The sequence below is a fragment of the Heliangelus exortis genome, chromosome 1, assembly GCF_036169615.1.
Source record: "Heliangelus exortis chromosome 1, bHelExo1.hap1, whole genome shotgun sequence".
Lineage (NCBI taxonomy): Eukaryota > Metazoa > Chordata > Aves > Apodiformes > Trochilidae > Heliangelus > Heliangelus exortis.
Window position 1 is genome coordinate 129,122,151 of NC_092422.1, and position 23,827 is coordinate 129,145,977.

At 39.8% G+C, this 23,827-nt stretch overlaps 1 protein-coding gene across 5 annotated transcripts in view; it reads right to left on the reverse strand.

The window, feature by feature from the left end:
- ACSS3 (acyl-CoA synthetase short chain family member 3) overlaps window positions 1-23,827 on the reverse strand; it is a 93,160-nt gene that overhangs the window by 41,470 nt on the left and 27,863 nt on the right. For all 5 annotated transcript variants that reach the window (XR_011730280.1, XM_071766278.1, XM_071766290.1 and 2 more), the window contains 4 exons: window positions 21,337-21,417; window positions 21,157-21,252; window positions 8,844-8,995; window positions 1,569-1,672 (listed from right to left, as the gene is read on the reverse strand). Coding sequence is in view for 4 of the 5 variants with exons in the window: in XM_071766278.1 (XP_071622379.1) it covers window positions 1,569-1,672; window positions 8,844-8,995; window positions 21,157-21,252; window positions 21,337-21,417 (433 nt within the window). In the remaining variant the exon portion in view is untranslated. The remainder of the gene's footprint in view (window positions 1-1,568; window positions 1,673-8,843; window positions 8,996-21,156; window positions 21,253-21,336; window positions 21,418-23,827) is intronic.

Genomic DNA, 23,827 nt, shown 5'->3' on the forward strand with positions numbered 1-23,827 from the left:
AGCTCTTCACAGAGTTAGTAAACAGGATCCTGTGGGATACAGCCCTCAGGGACAAGGGAGAAGAACAGAGCTGTCAGACCTTTAAGGATGCTTTCCATAGGCAAGATGGACCTACAAAGGCAGTGGAAGAGGGACAGGTATCCTTGGAAGAATATAGGGACATTGCCTGGTTGTGCGGGGAAGAGGTCAGGAAAGCCCAGGCACAGCTAGAACTGAACTTGGCAACAGATGTAAAGAAAAACAAGGGCTTCTACAGGTCCATAAACCAGAAAAGGCATACACCCCTGATGAGCCACACTGGTGAACTGGTAACAACAGACAAGGAGGAGGCTGAGATTCCCAACAAGATGCCATGGCCAGCAGACCAAGAAAGGTGATTCTGCCACTTTGCTTTGCGAAGACCTCACCTGGAGTATCCAGAGCATCCAGCTCTGGAGCCCTCAATACAGGAAGGACATGGATCTGATGGAGCAGGTCCAAGGGAGGGCTAAAAAAATGATTTGGGGCTGGAACACCTCTTACATGAAGAAAGGCTGAGGGAGCTGGAGTTGTTCAGCCTGGAGAAAAGCAGGCTCTAGAGAGACCCAATAGTGACCATTCAGTACCTGAAGGGGGCCTACAGGAAGGCTGATGAAGGACTGTTTACAAGGGCTTGTAGTGATAGGACAAGAGGCAATAGTTTTAAACTAGAAAAAAGTAGATTTAGGTTGGATATTAGAAAAAAATTCTTTACCATGAAGGTAGTGACAAAAAATAGAGCAGATTGCCCAGGGAGGTTGTTGAGGCCTCATCCCTGGATATATTAAAAGGTGAGGCATGATGAGGCTCTGAGCAGCCTTATCCAGTTGAGGACATCCCTGCTTATTGCAAGGGGGTTGGACTGGATGACCTTTGGAGGTCCCTTCCAACCCAAATTGTTCAGTGATTCTTTGATGACCTTTCATCTCTACTCAGCACTGGTCCACACATCCAGAGGGATGCAGAAGGCTTCCTAGAGAGGTGGCTGATGCCCCAAGCCTGTCAGTGTATAAGAAACTTTTGAATAATGCCCCTAGTAACATACTTTAAGCTTTGGTCAGCCCTCAAGAGGTCAGGCAGCTGGGCTAGATTGCTATAAGTCCCTTCCAAATGAACTATTCCATTCTATTCCATTCCAAAATAATCAACAGAAGTTGGATGCAATCCATACAGAACAATATTAAAATCTAATGAGCCTGTAAGTCTATTCTGTGCTGCAAAGTGTTTATTTTTTTAACTAGATAAAATAGATCAAATACTCACACAGGCAAACAGTATAAAAGTGCATCTGGAAAAAGTGCTGATGGAGGTTATATTTTTTAAAACAGACACATCAGAAAATGCCTTTATTTTTCCTATATAGGTTTCAAAAATTGTGTTTGAAATACATCCTGTCATTTTTCACCTCCAAAAAACATTCTTCCTGCTTGAATTATTTTCACACTTGGTCCTGCCTTTCAAAATGTTCATGGAAAGAGAACCTCAGCAGACTCAGTAAACATGCATGAAAATATAAATTATAGTTTACAAATGTGTTCTAAGACACTCACCAGTTTGCCACCAGTGGTCCAAGACAGGAACCTTGAAGACCTTTTTTGACCATTCCAGTGTGTCCACATCACAGTGCTCACCAGCTACAAATAATGTTCTGAACCTTCAAATAAAAACAGAGAAGTCTGTATCTTGATTGAGGTGGAGAAAGACATACAATAACATATCTGGTCAGTGTCTAAGATAAAGAGAAAAGGAGAGAGAGAACTCTTAACTCTTTGTATGGTCCAATTAGAATCTTAACAATATTGATTTATGGTACTTAATACATCCTGTAAAAAAAGTTTTGTTATCTGAATGCAAAGATCTTGGGAGACCAGAGGCAAGTAACTGTCAGTGGAAGTAAAAAATAATTAAATGCTCTATACAGAGGAACTAGGCAGATATCCACTAGGCAAAACCTAAGTAAGAAATACCAAGTAAAGGTGAGAAGGAGATATCACAAAAATTATTGAGTAAATACCAGAATAAGAGGAAATACCTGTAGCATAACTCTTTAGTTTTAGGTTCTTAATGATGTTGTCTTTAAAGAGATTACAGTGTTTTTTGAAGTGTTGAATCATCTTCTTATAGGTCTTTGGAAATGAGTTTTTAAGTTAAAAATGGGACAAATAGCCATTTTCCTGTGGAGAGGCAGGCTATGTATGGATAAATAAAGTAAGTTTAAAAACCCAGTAATCCTACTAACTAATAGCAGTAGGAAAACATTCAGCAGCCTTGGGCCACTAATCACAGTAGACTTCAGCTCATTTGACTGGGCATTCTGCAGGCAGCTATATCAGAGATGCAATGCCTGGCAATCCTGGCAGATGAGATCCATATATTTGTACCATTGAATTAGGTAGTGCTATATAAATAGGTATTAAGCCCACACACAGTCTTTAAAGACAGAATATTTTATCAAATGTTTAGTCACACTTCATTGTCCTTCATTAAGCACTACAAATTTACTTCATGCCCTGTTTAGAATGGCAAAGTCCCCTATGTCAATGGTAGCTTTCTTAAACACAATTATCATAAGCCAGACATTACCATATATTACTGCATGCTGCAAAGGCTCTGACCTTTCTAATGTTTGCACCATAATTTTTCTTCTTGTCATAGCAGGTTTTTTGGACTTATTTCCTAAGGAGCAATTTAAAACTCTGTTGAACTGCATAATGTGCAGCCTACAGCTTGAGCACTGTGTGCATTTCTGGGCCCTACATTTTAAGGATATTAAAGTCCCTGAGTGCATCCTGAGGAGAGTAACAAAGTTAGTGAAAGCACTGGAAGGAATGTCCTATAGACATAATGGCTAAGGACTTTGGGTTTGACTAGTCAGGAGAAAAGAAGCCTGAGGGGCAATCTCATTGCTCTCCACAGCTTCCTGAGAAGTAGAGAGGAAAATGCTGATTTGTACTCCCCAGTATATACAGTGATAGAACTAATATAATATAAATAATCTATTCTAGTCTGTTCTTTCAATTCTGTTCTCTAGTCATGGATGCACATGACAGTGGCCAGACGTGGTCACCTAATATGATATTAAAGAGAAGAATAATTTATAATATTGTCCCCACACCTCCAATTAAGAAAAAAACCCAATCCTCTTAGGTAGAAACAGAAAAATTTTAATTCAGGTTCATGATCACAAAATCATAGGATCATAGAATCACAGGAGCTTAAATGTTTTGGGTTGGAAGGGACCTTTAAGATCATCTAGTTCCAAAACCCCTACCATGGGCAGGGACAACTCCCACTTAACCACTAGATCCAACCTAGCCTTGAACACCTACAGGGATGAGGCATCCACAACTTCCCTGGGCAACTTGTCCTAGTGCATCACCAGCCTCACAATACAGAATTTCTTCCCAATGTCTAATCGAAATTTTCCCTCTTTCAGTTTACAACCATTATCACTTGTCCTATCTCTCCATGACACTTTAAAAAGCCCCTCCCCAGCTTTCCTGTAGGCCCCCTTCAAGACACTATTAGGTCTCCCTGGAGCATTTACTTCTCCAGGCTGAAAAACCTCAACTCTCTTAGCCTGCCATGGGAGGAGAGGTGTTCCAGCCCTCTGATCATCTTCATGCCCTCTTCTGGACTTGCTCCAAGAGGTCCAGATGACATACAGATGAAAACAAATGGCCAACTATACTAGATGAACCGCTGTTTTTTATTTTATACTTTGTCACTAGTACATGCCTAGTCTGTGTTGTGGTGCCATCGTTTCTTTTGACTGCAATTCATGGTATTTATCTTACTTGGCTCTTACTACCCAAAAAATATGTCTATGCTGAACTAGCTCTCTGGGCTTCTTCTACAAAGAATAAAAGACAATTTTAGAGAGTAATTTACCTTTAAGAGACTCAAAAGAGAAAGGTTCCTTTTTCACCGAACAAAACCAAAATGAAAACCAAACTGAAACAAAATCCAAGACCCTAGAGCAACACTAACACATGACTAAGCTACAGTACACTGACTTTGTTAAGTTAATGTTTGAAAAAAAATAGCAACAGACATTAAGTGAATGCATTGTAATTTGGAAGGGATGTTCCTGCACTTCAGAAAAAGGAAATCAGGAATATCTGAAAGATGTGGACATTCTTATTTTGTTAAATGCTTCAACATGTTCATTTAAGGAAGACTTTGAAAAAGAAATTATATATTTGGGAAATAAGTTCCAAACCAGAGGGAAAATTGAGACATAGCATTTCTGGGTTTGTTTGAGAGATAAATCACAATGGAAAATTTCACCTCCTTCCCCAGAAGGCAGGTGTGGCAATCTGCAACAATTCAGATGTGCCAATGTCTGTTTGTAACCACCAGGTGCAACCCTACCCTGAGAAATAATGTGCTTGATAAATGCAGAGCTGCCAAGCACATTCCCTGTCACTACAGAACAAAGAACTTGCTTCCCTTCTGCAGTATCTGCACAGGGTGGGCTCAAGCCTTCTCTCCCCCTCTCCTGAATCCTCACTACTTGGCATAGGACCAACAAAAACAGCACTTTAATTTTACCCAGAGATGCAATTTAAAACCTGAAAGAGCTGAGAAGAGAGATAAGAGGCAAGCACAGATTCAGGCTCTGTATCAGAACTCTGTTTTTTCTTTCTTTTACTGAAAGCATACAGGTATACACACACTGCAAGTGACTAAACATTTCGTTAACAGTCTGTCACTCCAAAAGAAACTGCAGAGACATTCTGCCAAGTGCTGCATCAATCCTCAAGGTTTCTGAGATGACAGAATGCCTAATTAAGATATGAACAGAGCTTCATGTGGCTCAATACCAGACTATGGAACTAAAAATACTTCTGCAGAACGTCCCCCTCTTAGAGCATGCTCTACCACAGCCAGATCAATTTCAGTGACATTTTATTTCACTTCAAGTCTCCATACAGTCCATTATGAATGAAGACAACTGCTGAACTTGACTATCCAAAGGACTTGACTCTTGTCCTTCAGCATTGGACACAAATGGCATTGATTTTGTAAAACCTGTGGGCTTCCAGGTGCAATAAGACAGAATTCTTAGGTATGGTGGGCATTAAAAAATATTCATTTCAGAGGCATGTAAGAAAAAAAAACCTACAAGACTCATCTTTTCATCTACATGAAATACAGAAAGCAATTTAGAAAACTGGGAGAAAATTAAAAGCAAGTAACTCTGGGGTGACAGAAACGAGAATGAGAAATGCACAGATCATCCTGTCAGACCACAGAAGTGGGAATACCTCTAGGAGGGACCCTAGAGACTGACCTCTAATCTACAGACAACAGACATCCCAGAACAAGGCTGCAGAAAACAAAAAGCATACTTTGAATATTCACACTCTCTTCCTCTTCAAAGGGTAGGCACACTCTGTCAGCATAAAAGGCAGCCTCTCACAGTGCAAGGACTAGGGACATCCTTGCTGTGGAGATGCAATGTAGGAGAATGTAGACTAAAGCTACCTCTGGAGATGATGCAAGTAAAACATGGGATGAGACATCATGAAATGCAGGAAGCCATGTGCCCTAAAATTTAACAGAGATTTTTTTCTGCAGCAACACTTGGCCAAGAAAATAAAAAACTGATGAGTTTATTGCCTTTTAGATGCACTTACAGATCCATAGTTAGAATACAGAAACAGCAATTTCCTCAAGCAAAATATTTTAGAAACTCTGGTCACCAAGGTAGGCACCCCTGTACCAGCTAAATCTAAGGGCCTGAGAATGGTGTTATTGGTGAAGTCAGTAGAAATAACAATCATAGGGGCAGCCATAATAATAACTTTGATAAATGAAAATCAGCTTACTATGTATCTAGTTACAAACCTAGGAAAGTCAGAAGATCTTGGAAAATGTTACCATGCTGAATTTAGAATCATCAAGGTTGGAAAAGACCTCTAAGATCATCGAGTCCAACTGTCCACCCTATAGCCCCTAACCACTAAACCATCCACTGCAGCTCTTCATCTACCCATCTTCTGAACACCTCCAGGGATGGTGCCCCCACCACCTCCCTGGGCAGCCTGTTCCAATGCCTCACCACTCTTTCTGTGAATAAGTTTTTCCTAATATCCAACCTGAACATACCCTGGTGGAGTTTTACCCCATTTCCTCTTGTCCTATCACTGATCACCAGGGAGAAGAGGCCAGCATCTGTCTCACTACCCCCTCCTTTCAGGTAGTTGTGGAGAGCAATGTGGTCTCCCCTCAGCCTCCTCTTCTCCAACCAGAACAGTCCCCAGTTCCCTCAGCCTGTACTCATTAGGCCTTTTCTCCAGACCCCTAATCAGCCTCACTGCCCTTCTCTGTACCCTCTCCAGCACTTCAATGTCCTTTTTATACTGCAGTGCCCAAAACTGCACACAGTACTCAAGGTGTGGTTTCACTAAGGCTGAGTATAGGGACAGCATCACCTCCCTGGTCCTGCTGGACACACTTTTTCTTATGCAGGCCAGGATGACTGACCCTATGCCACCCCTCCTGTTCCCCATAACAAGAGACTAAAGCCATGCCTCTGAATTTAGAAGGATGAACAGCCTGAGGTGACAATGCAGCGTGAAAAATTTAAATGCTCCCTTGTTATTTCTTCCTTTTTCCTTTTCCTTTCTCTTTCCCTTTCTCTTTCCCTTTTCCTTTCCCTTTCCCTTTCCTTTCCTTATTCCTTTCCTTTCCATTCCTTTTTTTATTCCTTTCCTTTCCTTTTTCCTTTCTCCTGTCATTTCCTTTCCTGTCCTTTCCTTTTTCATTTTTTGTTTTTCATTTTTCATTTTTCCTGTTCCCTTTCCTTTCCTTTCCTTTCCTTTCCTTTCCTTTCCTTTCCAACAACTCTCTCCCCAAAGTGACTAGTTTATGTAAAAATATCTCCTCTTGTAAACCTGTTTTTCTTTTAAAGGTGGTGTCATTTTCTCTCTTCCCTGAAATAAATCTTTGTGATTTGCTTAAATCGTAAAGCCTGTTATTTCTGTAAATTCACGTCACGTCTATGAGTAGAGGCTGATTTTTCCTCGCAATCAAAATATAGAACAACAGTTAGGGACTGTAACAGCTCCAAAGGGTTTTTCATCTATGGATAAAAGTCTTCAGATATTGTATAGTAATGACTTAAGACAATCCAAAAAAAATACCAGATATTAAATACTGCCTTAGATCATTTAGTAAAGAGAAGTCACATACCAGAGAATGACATGGCCAAAGATGACAGAATTAAGAGACAATCAAAATTTACAGACAAATGGAGAAGCTCATTAACTACAGACTGAATACAAAAAAGATCACTTTAGGGCAACTGATACCAGAAAGGAGACTCTTATCTGGAATTCTAATCTGGCCAGAAAATGTGACATTTTACAGAGCAGGCTAGCAGATTTTCCATGAAATAAATGCTCTAAAAACAGGCTAAGTAATTTTAGTCATTGAATAAAAAATGCTGAGAAAAAGCAATTAAATTTCTAGCATCAGAATTACCTTCTTGTTAATAAACATCATGTGAGGATAGTGCTTTAAGTTTGCAAATGAGCTTGTTCAAGAAGGCATATGATGATAGTGCTTAAAAGAGGTAGAAGATAATGAACCTGTAATGAATACCTCAGGAATAAATAAATAAATAAATAAATCCTAATAAGTAAAACTTTCCTGAGCAGTTAAGAATGTGGAGGTCTAATGAAGCTATGTAGCTTTGCATCTTCCCTTTTTTTTTTTTTTTTTTTTTTGAGAAATCTGATAAAACCTGCTTTATTACTGAATACTGCCTATACAGTCTGACACAGTCCTTGTTTGACACTGAGTTAATTGTTCAAGATTTAATGTGGCCCAGACCCACAATTCTTTCATTTTCAGACTTTTTGCTGTAAGTTACAGAAACTCGGCCTATAGAAATACCAACCACCCACTGATGGTGTGAGAGGCTATTAACGTAATGCTAATAATGTATTTTAAACAGAAAATGCTAAAAACTCTGAAATAGTCATAGTTCAGTGGCTTAGACTGGATATTCAAAACTAATAGAAGACTTTGACCTTAATCTTTTTTGTGCCTCAGCTTCCCATCTGCAAAACACAGATAATACCACTCCCTCATCTCACAGCGGATTTGTGAAGATGAACTCACGTCATGATTTTGAAGCATGCTGATAGTATAGAGATTAAGCCCTTAAAACATTACGAGATAGCAAATACTGCAGTCTTTGGAGCACAAAACCATAAGCAGTAACTAAGTTATTGGGAGATGAACAAAACATTGTGTTAGAAAGGACCTTTAAAGGTCTCTAGTCCAGCCCCTTAATAGTGAGTAGGGACATCTTCAACTAGATCAGGTTGCTCAGAGCCCTGCCCAACTTGACCTTAAATGTTTCCAGGGATGGGACTTCTATCACTGCTCTGGGCAACCTTTTCCAGTGTTTCAGCAGCCTCATTGACTAGCTGTTTATTAGATGAACACTGAAGATCCTAAGCACTCAGTGAAATGAGAAGTCATGTGGGAAAAGAGAACAGCATGTGCTCACGTAATCCAAGACTGTTACAGATTATAAGTACAGTGGAGTAAAATTAAGGTTGAGCAAGCAACACTAACTCAGTAAAAGCTCTTCAGCTTGGAGCCATAATAATTTTAACAGTTTTCATCTCCTCCAAACTATCAATAAATTGTAATAATATGAATTTACAAGCGAAATATACATGTACACCTCAATTGTCATTTGAATTCTTCTATGCAGAGGTGGGCAAAGCCCCAGACACTCTGCTATTCCTAGTTCATTCAGCCTGTTTCTGTAAGGAATTGCTTCCAGTGTATCCTTAGCTCACCTTTTCAGACAGTACTGCTTTCCCAAGGCTGCCTCAGGGTCCTGCTGACGGATTGCTCTAATTGCAGTTGGTGAAGTAAAGAGGGCACTTACTTCATGCTCTGCTAGCACACGGAAATAGGCACCAGCATCTGGCGTTCCCACAGGCTTCCCCTATGGAGAGAATAATTTAAAATGTCACAGGATAAAAAAAAAACCTTGTAATTCCTTGACAGTTCAAGGATTGAACACGTACCAGCAGCAGTAGCACATCAACAGAAGCAATTTCAAGTAAGACTTTAAAGAAGGCTTTGTTAAAAATAATAATACCATAAGCATATTCACTTGTAGAAATAAATTCACAAGCTTTGGGCACAATCTCTCAAGAGAACACATCACATACTAGCTGCTGCTTAGGAAAACAGGACAAATGGACAAGCAAAGGAAAAGACAGACACAAAGAGCTGTTATTACATTGGCAGCAGAGGGAGTCATGATTACATCTGCCCTTACTCTGAAGCATCCTGTCAAGCACATGGTCTCACTGCACCAGAAGTCTCTGGACACAGAGGTAGTGTAGCTATACCCCCGTGCACAGACCTACAGGATATAATACCAGCTTTCTCTTACCTAGAACTTTCCTCCCAATTTTGGAAAAATTCCCACTTAGCTGCTTACAACTGGCTTCTTGGCAACTTTTTCTGACACATCACATGATACTGGAGAGAAAGTCAGAGACCCCTTGTCTGGGCTGAGCATGGTACCAAGCTGCAGTCTGGTTTGTGGTTATTGGTTTTTTTGGGTTTTTTTTTTTTAATAAATAAATATTGTCTTGAGCTAGAAGGCATAACCAGGAGAATTATAAACAGAAGTGATCAAATGTGACATATTGACCAAAGGTATGTAATAATAACAAAAAAATAATAAAAAATAATTTTCTCTGGTGCTGCAAACATGAAAAGCAGTCAGCACAGGATCATGCAATCACAGTCATACTGTATGCAATCACCACAGTACATGAGCTGCTCCATACATACTCTGAAATTACAAAAGATGACATTAATGTAGAATGAGCTTTAGCTCTACTGGTATTTACCATAACCTTTTCACTAGAAAGGCCACAGTAGGAAGGTGCCCTTGTTAAGAGAGACATACAATCTTCATACTGCAAATGCAGCTTTTTCATTGCTTTATGAATCCCCAACCCATAAAGTTTCACTATTGAAATGTCACCATCTTCACAGCAGCTCACCAGTCACAAGGCAAATTCATACCTTCACCACCCCTGTGTAAAAGCAAATTTGAAATAGATAAATAGTTCCAGCATACAAAACTCTAATTAACACTTTTCATTTTATCAAGATGAAAAAGAAGCACAGATATTTGAATACCTTGAAGAATTTACTGAATTCACTGTTTTTATTCTGATCGTGAGGCAGCAGTAACACGATAAATGTCTTTATGAAAACACACACTAATAAAGTTCCTTGCCCCATCCCAACAGAACAAGCAGCAGGCTGGCTGTGATGCAGGCTGACTGGAATTCATCCCTTTCCCTCTCTCCCACCTACCCACCCCACTACAACCCACTCTACACTTGCCCTGCGTCCAACTGTGCCTGAACACTGGGCAAGAGCCATTTGCCAGATTTAAATACAGCAGGATGCCTGAGGTCAGATGCCTCCCATTGGCTTTGCAAACCCTATGGTGAGAGACTGTTGGTGAGAGGGGTGCTGCAGCAGAGGATCACCACAAAAGGAAAAAAAAATACAAAACAGATGAACACTTGAAAAGTTTCGGTTTGGAAGTGATGGAGAGGCAAGAAGAAGCAAATGGAGAGAAAATAAGCAAGAGAAAGAGAACCCAGCCAAAGTGGAAGAAATATCATCAGTGCCAAAAAGGCTCATTTTGCTAATACCTTATCCTGAACTACCAAAATTAAATGCAAAAGAATGCTATCTGCTTTTCAAAAAAGTGAGTCGTGCCACATTTTCTGTCATATAATGCATAGTTCTCAAAGAAAAAATATTTCACCATCTTTAAGCATTGCCCTTACACACTTTATTACAGCTTTCATGTAGTCATCCAACTCATCAACATTTGTGAACCTGTTTATTCAAGTCTGTCATCTCTGTATAACCTTCACTATACCTGTGGATCTGCCCCCATCTGATAAGGAGTTTAAGCCCACATGACTAACAGGTAAAGAAATAGTCTCAGACTGAAAAACTCCATATTTCCATATACTTCTCAGTAATTAGAATACTTAACTGATCTGACACCATTTGTAATTACCTCAGGGAACAACAAACTCGGCTGCAGAACAATCTGAATATGATTAGCATCCCAGTAATAATTTAGGCTGTCATTTCTGAACAAATGGAAATGTCCAGAGCTTATAAAAGGGCTCTGTGGTTCCCTGAGCACACACACAACCTCCCAGGGGCTCAGCTGATGATGCTCAAGGCCAGGTTTGCCATGCTCCAGCTGTGCACCTTTGGCTAAGAATAGAATTCTGAGAAGAGCTGAAAGGAGCTTCCCCTTGCTCAGGAGGTGATTTACACCCAAGCCCTCGCCCTTGGTCCCTGCCCAAGCTACACTGCAGCTGTGCCTCTGCCCTGCACCTCCAGCAACCCTGAGCCTGAACACATCTCCAGCACAAGCAGCTAAACCTTCAAGAGTGTGTGGGTAGACATGCAGGGCTCCAACAGGTTGATATTTAAATGTCACAAGTAAGCTACAACAGATTTGGTTTGGAGAAGTGTCATTCTTGGATCTGTGAGGAAAACAAATAAATGAGAAACAGCATAAGGAAAGTAACCAAAAGTTGTCCTGACAGTCAACAGGAAATAATACCCAAAGAATAAGGTGACACTTAAAATACTCACTTGGGAAAAAATAAGTCTGGCCCAACTGTAAAATATTCCTACTGATTCTGCATGAAAACTTCCCTGATGCCTTGGCAGCTGTTCACAGACTAGAAAACACATAAACAAAACCTGACACAAGTGAAACAAATCTGAGACAGTGCAAATTAATTTCAGAGCCTAAAACACCTGCAAAAAAAAAAAAATCACCAGAGATTTCTTGTTCATTATACAGAAATTTTATGAAATACTGCAAGATGATGTAAGAGGCTTATTACGACATTCAATTTTGATTTTTAAAAAAGTTAGCAGTATAAACAATAAAGCACAGGGCAATTTAATTCAGAATCTGCTCACAGATTGCTAAGTCAATTGGGGAATATGAGTAAATGAGATGCTTCCACTGGATTTCTGCAGGGATAAGTTCAGGACCTGTTGCTATTCAGTATATGCATCAATATTGATGATGAAAATTAATCTTAAAAGCTACTGGCAGTAATATGTGTGGTTGGCATAAACTGAGAGCATAGTAAAAAAGAACAAGACAGTCAGAAAGAGAGTGATCTGCCTCACTTAAAGAGGAGAACTAGAAACAGACACATTCTATGAGTTAGGAGGATTCAAGTAGCAATTACGTTCTTTTAATAACCTACCAAGAGACTCTGAGACAACAGACAGATAGGAACATCTTTCTGGAAGTACCTAGATTTAGCATGTAATTTATCACGTCTACCAACTGAGCAGATATCCTCAGGCAGAATGCATTGATGGATAATACATGATTATGAAAGAATATTCATAGTCAGGCAGCAAGAATGATCAAGGGGATAGAAAAGCTATCCGGAAGATTTCTTCAGGATAGAACCCTCGAGGATGGATTACTTGATGAAAGACATATAAAAGGAGCTTTACTAAAATAACCAACAACACATCTCTAACATCTTAGCAAGTCCCTTTCTGTTAACCCCTAACAACAATTAAAGATAAATTCAAGGTTCTTCAATTAAAGATAAATTCAGAATTATGAGTAAGAAATTCTCTCTGCATTGCAAATATTATACATGGAATTCACTTCACTAAAACCTGCTGACACCAAAGCACACATAAAATCCTGATGCATCAGGATTCAAGACTATGTTCATTGAGGCAGTTGCATTTCTGCTGCTGGCCATGCTGCCAAACCTCAACTTCTGACTTGAAATGATACATCCTACCAAATTTGCTCCATAAATACAGTCGGTATGGATGACAGCAGAATGACTGCAAAACTGGCAAACTCCAGAGTTAGTGCTTGCTTTGTAAGCTCATGATAATGGCTTGCAGGACAGTAGAAAGGTTGGAAGTCCCAAAGTTGCTAACAGCTGTGCCAGATGAGAGTAATTTTAACCATGTTGCTGCTGTTGCACACCCTGTGGTTTGGTGCTACATCAGGGACTGGAAGGACACCACAGAGCATCATGAGGAAGGCTCCACATGCACAGCAATGCCTTGCTACAGCTCTGTGTGGGACGGTAGCTCCTTCTTTGCTCCAGACCACTCAAATGAAGTCCTTAATTTGTGACTCATTAGCAAGTACGGGCATTCTCTACCTTACTCTAGCTTTGATTCAAAGACCTAAGAACTGGTACTACTAAAGTGCCTTTTCCTGACATCACTGGATGACCAGTAGTAGCTAGAGACCTTCTCATGCTGCCCTATTGCTTACAGCTTGCAATCCTTTCTAGCAAAAGCAACCCAGAGTGGGCTGTGAGACTTCAAGTGCCTTATTTACAGCTGAAGTTTGTCATGCCTTGGACAAAACCAATACAGGGCAGGTTATAAAAAACCAAACCAAGCCAAACCAAACAAAAAAACCCGACAACACAGCTTGCTGTACTCAAAAGAACTCACTACTGTTTTCACATTCTTGACAATGGTGTTACAGCAAGTAAAAACTGAAAGCACATAATTTCCATTGCAATTGTGTAAAACAACAAGTTGTCACCTACTAAGTAATTTAAAAATAAACAAATCATTTCAAGAAGTGAGAATATGAGGTCAGTCTAGTTTATATTCAGTAGTGGTTGTCCCTAGGAAAAGAGGATGAGGTGCTCTTTCCCCATACCTAAACAGCCTACTGACACCCCCTAACCCAAACCCCATCATTAGGCAATCTATTAGGAAAAACTTTGACTACAAATTTATTAATATTCACTGCTAAGACAGATTTCTGAGCAGAGGAAAAATTATTAGCTATTCCTCTTTGTAAACATTACTTTTCTCCCTGCGTCCACTGAAGTCTTCCTTTTCTTCCCATTTTTAATCTTCAAAAAGATGACACTGATGTCATGAACACTGTCTGAAGACCCAGTTGGTGGCATCTCAGACAAAGAAAAATGAGAAATGTGCTATTACTATTTAATAGTTCACACCAAGAGCAAAAAATCACAAAGCAGACACATACATCAAATAGATATTAACTCTTTCTTTATTACTCACTGTTAAAAGAAATAATTTTTTACCCTTTTATATTTTTCACAGCCAACACACTTTAATTTCAGAGGTACATTTAGAACAACAGTAACCACTCTGATCCTTGGGCATTCACACAGAAAGAAACTTCACTGTAAGATGACCATGTAGACAGAGATTGCTGAAAAAACAAATCACTTTCCTCCTTCTTCCTGCCTTATGGTACACTTGCTAGAATGAAAATCTATTAATCTATATATTTTAGTGATTCTCTTCTACAAAGTTCATGCAACAGTTTTAATGTGGCCAAGGCTATCAGTGGTGAAAAATATCTACTATAAAACTATCAGTCTTTTCCTTTTCTCTGAGAAACTGACATTTTTCTTACACTTCTTTTCTTTTCTTTTTAACTACCATGGTGGTGGTGAGTCAATCCCTTTGGAATGAAAAATCTAATTAACATATTTTAGTTGCTTAGACATTAATTAGACTCTAGCACTTTAATATTCAAGCTAATACAATATTTGATTCCATAAATGTGCATTTCTTCTACCAGGTGAAGTTTTGCTCCTTGTTATTTGAAATATTGAAGAAGTCAACCACAGTGGTCCCCAGCCCTTAAATTCTATTAATTTAGTGGAAAATCACTGGAGTTTTACCAGAGCAACTGGAAAATGGGACTCTTGTACAATAGAATTAAACTTTAAAATAAATTTAAAATATTAATTTCTATTTTTTAATATTTTATTTTAATTTTTTTTACTGAAAGTCATTTATGACGCAATTCTCTGTTTAGTTATTTGTAGAGATCATGACAACACCAAAGTCCCCCAAATTGCCCACTAGAGCTATGCTGAGCACTGGGGAGTTAAATAAAAGTGGAGAAATGTTTCGAAAACTACTGAGCATTAGCTAAATTGTGCAGGTCATAAAATCAGCCTAGAAAAGAGCTCAGTTTCTTTCTTCAGCTGAACTCATGCACATACTCATGTGATGCACACCACGTAGGTATGTTATGTATTCACTGCCTCCTAAATTCTGTGACTCTATGAATTTCTTGATTAAAAAAGCAAGAGAGCTGAAATAGGATTGTAAAATTAAAAAAAGAAAAAAAGGGAAAGAAAAAAGCACAATACTTTTGACTAGTGGATAGAGCAGCTGAATAAATGAAAACTGTGGATGATTAAATACAGTTAGGGATGTGACAAAGTCTTATACATGAGGAGGGAAAATGAGATTAGAATCTATCTAGGTATATTTACATTACTAAATGCTATACATATATAGCCTTTAGGCTTACCTTTATGAACATCAGTCTGTGTATGGGGAATGTGTTTTATAAATCTATAAAAGTGTGTATAAATATGTGTATGTGAACAAATGAACTGTATAAAACTTACTGTACTCCCTTCTCCACAAAGGGCCACAAAGATGATCAGAGGGCCAGAGCACCTTGCCTATTAAAACAGGCTGAGAGAATTGGGGTTATTCAGCCTGGAGGAGAGAAGGTTCCAGGGTGACCTTACAGTGACCGTCCAGTACCTGAAAGAGCCTACAGGAAAGCTGGGGAGGGAATTTTTACAAGAGCACGGAGTGACAGGACAAGGGGAAATGGTTTCAGACTGAAAGTGGGTACATTTAAACTAGGTATTAGGAAGATATTCTTTAGTGTCAGGATGGTGAGACACTGGCACAGACTGCCCAAGGAAGATGTAGATGCCCCCTTCCCTGGAAGTGTCCAAAGCCAGATTGGATGGGGCTTTGAGCAACCTGGTCTAGAGGGAAGTGTCCCTGCCCATTGCAGGAGGATCAGAAATAAATGATCTTCAGGGTCCCTTCCAAACAAAACCATTCTATGACTCCACAGAAAGACATAGTAACTAAGGAATCCCTTCTGCAAGAGAGTTGAGTCTGACTCATGAATTTAACATATTCTTTCATTTACCAATTCCTCTTGAATTCTGCCTTTTTGTTGCTCTCCTAGGACTTTGCCCCACTGGCTTTAAACACACTCATTCCACTTTTTTTTTTTTTTTTTTAAATTACTTGATTACTTTTGATTTGCAATGTCCTAGAAATTACCTTGCTTCCTCACGTCTTTCAGAACTTTTATATGCACTAAGAACCAAGTGTCACTCCTGCAATCAGCAAGCTGACACTTTTGATTGACTCAAAAGCTTTTAGAAGTTCCACATTGAGCTGATTTGTAAACTCACAGAAGCAAGTCGATTCCTCCAGTTTACCACACCAGAGACTCTTCAAAAAAGAGCTGAGCATAAGCATTTCTCAGACGAATGGCTGAATTTTATTGCCATAGTTGCAATGCTGATATTCTCTGCATCATGTATTTCAATAAGACATTGATTGCAAAATGTAACCATCAACACTCCCAGCAAGCAAGTCAGTAAACTTTATCTGGGCAGAAGGCACACTGAGTTTCAAATTAACAACAGATATTTGTTTCAGTTTTCTTCCTGCTGCTGCAGTCATTGGTTGGGAGCATTAAGGCATATGAGCTTCTCGTGTCTTAGCCTTTTAGGAGAAAAAAACACTTTGTGCCCATTGTTACAATTGTGGACTTGTAAGATTTAAATAAAAATACCTGTTTTGCAAGCTTGCTTTTTGGAGTAATTGCTGAAATATCAAACATATGCATACAAATTAAAAAGCAAAATTATTTGCTTTAGACCCTACAGATCACGATATTATGTGCAATTAAAACATCCTGATAAAAACTCATTTCCTAGAATAACTTAACACAACATCCAGTCTTTCCAAGAACAGAAGAAAAAGCTAATACTTCTAAAAGTTAACCACAAAGTTAAAAGTTAACCACAAAGAAAAGAACAAATTCCAAAATACACTTTTAAGACCTCAAGATTTCATTTGCTTTTAAACACTGCATTTTGTTTCTTATTTTACATACTTCTATTACAAAAATAATAAACAGGATTCTGTTCAAAGCAATACACACAAGTGTCACATAGGCACAGTTTGCTGGTCTGCAACAGATTACCAGTGTTATTCCTACTGGATGCACCAGTAAACATAAACTTTGTACCATGTCAAATAACATGAAACATGAACAGGAGAACATAGATTATCACACACTTTGCTTACAGAGCTAGTAGTGATGTGAATGAGGACAGATTAGTAGATCCAACCATTTCATGCCAAAGCTGTTTACCTCTTCTATTAGATGTTATTTGAGGCTTATTTTAGACTAGATTTCGGACGAAAACAGAAGTTCAAAGTCTTCTGTTGGAAAGCTACCCTACAGATCTTTGCTCCCTTTACTGAAAAGCCTTCTTGTTTAGGAAGTGCCATGCTGTCACTTTTATCTGTTTCATGCAGATGATAGTATCATGTCAGTTCACATGAAGACATCAAGGTCCACCATAAAGTTTCTGTATTCCCTATCTTCCATATGTGTGGTCACAGAACCAAAACACAGGCCAGTACCTTCCTGCCAAGAAGGGACAGGACCATTCATTATTGGTTCGCAAAGCCAATGAACATCACAAAAAATGCTGCATACCCTTGCACCCCATAACATAAAGTACACTGACAACAATGAAGCACAGGCCTCATTTAACTGTGCTTTTACTGAATGCATAATGAAACCACAATCTACATTTGATCATCTGAAAGACACTGGGCTATGTGGGACAGACACTGTGCACGTTCCCAGTAACTTCCAAATTCATGGTATCTCTTTTAGCCTGAATCACCTGTGAGGACAACTTTGCAACCTTCCTTCAGACCGAAACACCAAACATTCTGCATCCACAGGTGGTACATCCAGCAGTTCACTGATGGCAGGACTCTGTCTGTTCCTTCACTGAAAACAGTCATCAACCCACTGAGCATCCAGGAGGTGCATGGATTGGGATGGCAGGAAGACTTGTATATCAATGTCTTTGTATCTGGCATGTGTTATTATGCAATAAAAGGCATTGATGCCAAATACTCTCAGTTTTTTCCTTCTCCACATTTGTGCATTTCACACACTCCCTTGGTGCCTTCAATCATATGTCTTGGGCAAATCTGGCTAATCCAACTATGCCTTAATCAATCCCACAGCACACTTCCCTTTATGATCTTTCCTGAGAGTGACTTGGGGCAGAGGAAAATTAATATATTGCCAACAAATACTACTTTAACCACTGCATTTCAAAGAAATGGTATCATCTTGAATGATATTTGTTGTACAAGCAGCTGACTGCAGGACAGGGATGGGATCTGACGTGCTCAGAAGTACCAGCACTGGTACCACCACTGAGTAGGTCTTAATACACTTCATTGAGGAGAGGAAGAGCTAGGGTGGCTGGGGTTTGTGCAGGAGCTTAGGAGGTTTGTGTCATCAAGGCACACAGTGTCCACAGCTTATGCAGCTGCCAGGACTCTGCCTGGCACACAAGCAGAGCTGGGATGGGGCACGTGGTCTGGGATGGAGCTTGTGGCCCCACAGAACTTCCCTTACAGCTTCCCTGATAGCTTCCCTGGGGAATCATCTCTCAAGGCACAGCAGCTCTCACAGTCAACCTAGAGTCTTACACTGCCTTTCCACAGCTTTGCAACCAGTGTCCTGATTCTGCCAGAAACCTCCTAAACACTGCCCCATTCAATACGTAAGAGCACTTACTGGGGCAGGCATCCAGGCCATGACTTTGCAGTTCCCATTGCCTGCTGTGGCAGAGAGTGGGCCAAAGGAATGTTCCAGCATGTTCCCTGGCAAGGGTCTGCTGGGGGTTCCAGGCATGTGGACATGTGCAACACCATTACCATACTTTTCCCTAGACTGTGTCCCAGGACTGGTGACACCAAAGCAACAGTTGTCACTATTGCAAAATGTCGTATTACAAAAGGAAGATTATTTTTATAATGTTCTGGATACTGCTGATAAAGAAGGAATGGCAAAAGAAATAGGGCTGGTGAAAATGGCAGAAGTCACTGCTTAGAAGGAATTAAGTAGCAGCTGAAGGTCAGAACAAGCAGACATCTGGCAGTCATTAGCAAACATGAAGCTGCCCAGAGCATTTGGCCTTTCTGCATAGCATGAATAGCAGTTCAGAATAAGGGGGAGGTCTTGACAGTTTTAAAGCTTTCTGTTGGCACGTGTGCTTTTCATTTGCTCTTCACAGCAATGAAGTCCCACTCATTGAACTATCCTTTTTATCCGAAGTGACATGTCTCCTGTCTTTAGCTTTCTCTGTAAAAAGTATCACTCATTTGTCTAAAACCACTCTGTGAACCAAATCTATAACTAAAAACCATCAGACACTTTTTTTCAGAACTACACTACTGCTGTCATTTGAAATACCATGTAGACTCACCCCTAGCTACCATTGTTTTCCTGGACTTGAGGATCCTTGAAGTGCTTCAAGAGGCACCTTACGCTTGTCAGAATCCTTCTTTATAGAGTGAACTTCGAGCAGTAAAGTGTACTTCTAACTTCCAAAACAGGATGTAGGAAGCACTAGCCAGTTCTGTTGCATTTGGTGCAGCAGCATCCAATTTTGGAAGCAACCTTGCCTTACTACAACTGTTCATAATTCTTCAGTATTAATAGGATTGAGAAATACATTTACTCATGACTCAGGCACAACCCCTTTACCAGCTACCCACCTCCATCAGTGTATAATTTGAAACAGTGAAGCACATCTCAACCAATACCAACTTAACTGGCTGTGCAGACACCACAGAACTGTTCTGTTAATGCTTGCTCCTAAAAACACTAACAATCCATTTCTGTTCTAGTATGGTCATCTTCACTTGCATGGTGTATTAGCAGAAAAATTGAGAAAGTTTAATCATAACACACATTTCCTAAGGCAGAACTTCCATGCTTACAATGATCCATATGTTTCCACCATGTCACACCAACTCCCCTGTTCCACAGACATTGGGTACGGATGCTGCTCTAACCACTGGTATATTCACAATGTCATCAAAGCTTGTTTCAAATGCTTTTTCATTTTCCCAGCATATTCATTATACTTTTGCTGTTCTTGTAAGCTCTGACATGAGTTGCCACTAGATTTCCTTTAATGGTTCACACATTTCTAATTACCACTACAATTCAACAGAGATTATCAGGTTATCCACAATGGAAGATTTAAACCAACTTCTGCTTCTAGGACTGCTGAAAAAGACAGAGCAATGATTAGGTTGACTTCACTATGCACAGTGCTGGAGTAGCTGGGATATACCAAGAATCCCTAATGTCAAGTCAGTGCAAGTGCCAAGTTTCAGCATGCATTAGAGCCAACAGTGTTGGTGTATTTACATAAAATGTCTTTCACTGTCACTGGTGGATACTGGATTCACTCCCTTAAGAGTGAAGATGGTTCAAGAAACAATATATCTTCTTGACCAGTGATTAGAGAATCAATAATAACTTCTGACAGAATAGCAAAAGAGACAGAGTAATTGCTTTCTTGAGCACCAAAGTTAGAGTGCAGCAGGCCATTCTTTTTGGGCTAGTCACTGCTCCACCCTACTGAGTTTCATCCCCAAGGGGAAAGACCAAGCCTTGAATGTCATGGGAGTCTTAGCTTCAGGTGCCTTGAGTGGTAGAGGAGGCAAGAAGACAAATTTTCTTAAGAGTTCTGGCTCCAACCACAGAGCTCCCAGTTGCCTCCAATACAGATCTAGTAAGAATTTGTCACCTCCAGCCTCACAAAACATCCTCTTCTAGATCCACAGTAGGAAGTTTAACAGCCTGTGGCTGAAGCTGGTACCTTCCACCAGCTGCCATTCCTTCGTCTCTTGGTTTGGAGTTCCTTGCCCTGATGAACATCACCAGCCACACAGATGAAGAAGACAAGTTTGAAGGACAGTAAAGTAAGTTTTCCTTAAGAATTACTGTAATAGATGGGAGTGTATTAACACTGAAGGCACATACACAGTATAAATATATACGGTGTAAAAAATGGACAGGCATAAACAGGGTCATCAGGATCAACGAGCAGAGATGCTGCTTTTCAAAGGCTTGCTTTTTAGAATGGATCATACCTCATACAAAACTGTAGTATTCCCGTGGAGAAGAGGTCCATAGCAAATATAGGAATGACCAACAACCCAGCCTAAGTCAGAAGCTGCCCACCACACCTAAAACGGCATAAAACCATATATATAGTGAGGATTTTTTAAGAGAAGTTTGAAAACATTTACATGACATTTAAGCAGAATTACCTCACCAGGTTTGAGTCCATATACAGCTGACATTGTCCAGTTCAGCATAACTGCATAGCCACCTGTTGGTCTGACAACACCCTGAATGAGAAAATTCAAATATTTAAGATATGTGAAGGATGCAATGATACTCAATTAAAATCTAATTCTCATATAAGTCAGATATACAAATATTTAGTGAACAGATGCTGAAAAGAATAAGAGATTGAGTATTTACCTCACTTAAACTGGCTATCTAAATGATAGGCATGTTTTAGTTTCAATTCTCTCTGTATCATCATTGGAAAAGAGAAGCTCTTGTGGAGTAACTGGTCTCTTAAAATAACTGAATTACTCCCTGAAATGTATCCCTCTTTCTGTACTGACTTTTTTAAAGATGTCAGAAAATCAGATGTCTATTTTTGAAAGATTTACTATCTAGTTTGAAATATACACATGAATGCAAAACATATTCCTGATGTCTTGAACTGTATTCCAGGTAAAGATACTCACTTGCCCAAACAAATGTCTACAGTGAAGTCATTACAATGAAGCTACCTATCTATGCTAAGCACAGTACATTCTCTCCAGGTAATTAGTAGAAACAGGCACCTCCAGCCTCATCCAAGAAACAAAGGATGGTAGAGAAAGAGTAACTCATTAAAATGGAGATTGCCACAGCAGAGAATGGTTAGCTAACACTTAACAAATTCCAGAAGGCAGACTGCCTTTGTTAATCTCAGTTTGTAACTCTTCTCTGCTCTAAGATTAACAAAAATTTTGTTATGAAGGTTTTAACTGAGTCATTTCACTTGCATTACCATCTAAAAGCAAGTTCCTTAAATGCATAAAAAACTTATTCTATTCATTAACTTATTCTCTATAGCTTAGTGCTAGTTGAAAATCTTCCTCTTATAAGGGTAATTCATTCATTCACTAAGATGTCTATATTATTCTCCAGAGCCAATAGAGTGATATAAACTTCTGCAAACTTTTATCCCTGACATACTGCATTTTGAAACTAACAGTCAAGTTACCTGTTGTAAAAAATTATCTTATCTTGGACCTTTTGACAATATATTGAAATAATTCAAGACACTTTAAAGTTGCTTTAAAGTGTTCATGTTCAAACCAAAAGCAGAAGACATTTTTCTCAGCAAAAATTTACATTGGTTTTCCCTTACTTTGTCGTGGATTCTGAACTTTACAGGCCATATCAGTAAATAATTTTCTAAGCCCTGTGTTATACTATCTCTGGATTTGTGGTGGTAAGACCACCTGCAGAAAATTATACTCGTCTTCTACACTTTGGAAGAGAACTGTAAGTACCAAGCAAACACTCAAATGTTTGCTTTTAAAATAAGATCTTTTAAAAATGTATCATTAACACTAATTGAAATTTGAAAGCAAACAATTTCAAAGAATGCCCTATGTTAGCTTCCAATTACCCCGTCAAAACATTAATTTTCATGGGAATTATGTTCTCAGAACTGTTCAGTAACACAGGCCTTTAGAACATGCTTAATTCCATTTAATCTGTATTATCATTCATTACATATTACCTATGGGAAGAATACCTAATATGGAAATAATCAATAATGTCCTGGGTTAGTGTAGTGGTATTTTGGAAAAGAGGAGGGCCAAAGGGGTGGCTCCTGTGAGAAGCTGCCGGAAGCTCCAGTGGTTCCAATCCCTACCCTGCCTCTGCCCAAGGCCAAGCAGACATGGGAAGCTGGATGCTCTTCTGAGAGTAGCATATTCAACTGCAAAAATACTTTAAAAAATACCCATAGAGCAGAGAAGGAGGTGAGACAGAAATGCCAGAGTAAAGACACCAAGGTCAGTGAAGAAGGACATGGAGAAAGTGCCTGAGCAGAGATCTCATCGCAGCCCATGGTGAGATGGCAGCTGCCCCCTGAAGCCCATAGAGGAGCACGGTGGAGCAGTCCCTGAAGGACCATGGTGGGATAAATGTGGATTTGTAGCCCCTGAAGTGTCACAGGTGGGCAGACGTGAAGAAACAGCCTGTGCAGGATTGCAGAGAGGGGCAGATATGGCTCTGCAGCTGTGGAGGAACCGGGGCCAGAGGAGGTGACTGCTCCCCAAGCAGACTGTGACTCTGTGGGCAGCCCAGGCTGGAGCAGTCTGTGCCTGAGGGACTGCACCTCACGGGAGGGACTCCTGGAGGAGTTCATGAAAGACTCTCTCCCAGGAGAGGAACCCCACATTGGAGCAGGGGAGGAATGTGACAAGTTCTTCCCCTAAGGTGGTGAACTGACCCTAAACCCTCACTCCTTGTCCCTCTGTGCCACTGAGGGGGAGGAAGAAGTGAAGAATTCCAGGCTGTGAAGAAGGGAGGGGTGGACAGGGGGAAGGTTTTAAGATCTGGCTATGTTTTCTCCTTCTCCTTGTAGATTTTTTTTTTTTCTTCCCAACCTGAATCTGTTTGTTTTTTGCCTGTTACCATAATTGGAAAATGCAAACCTCTCTCCCCTTGTCTCAATTAACAAGT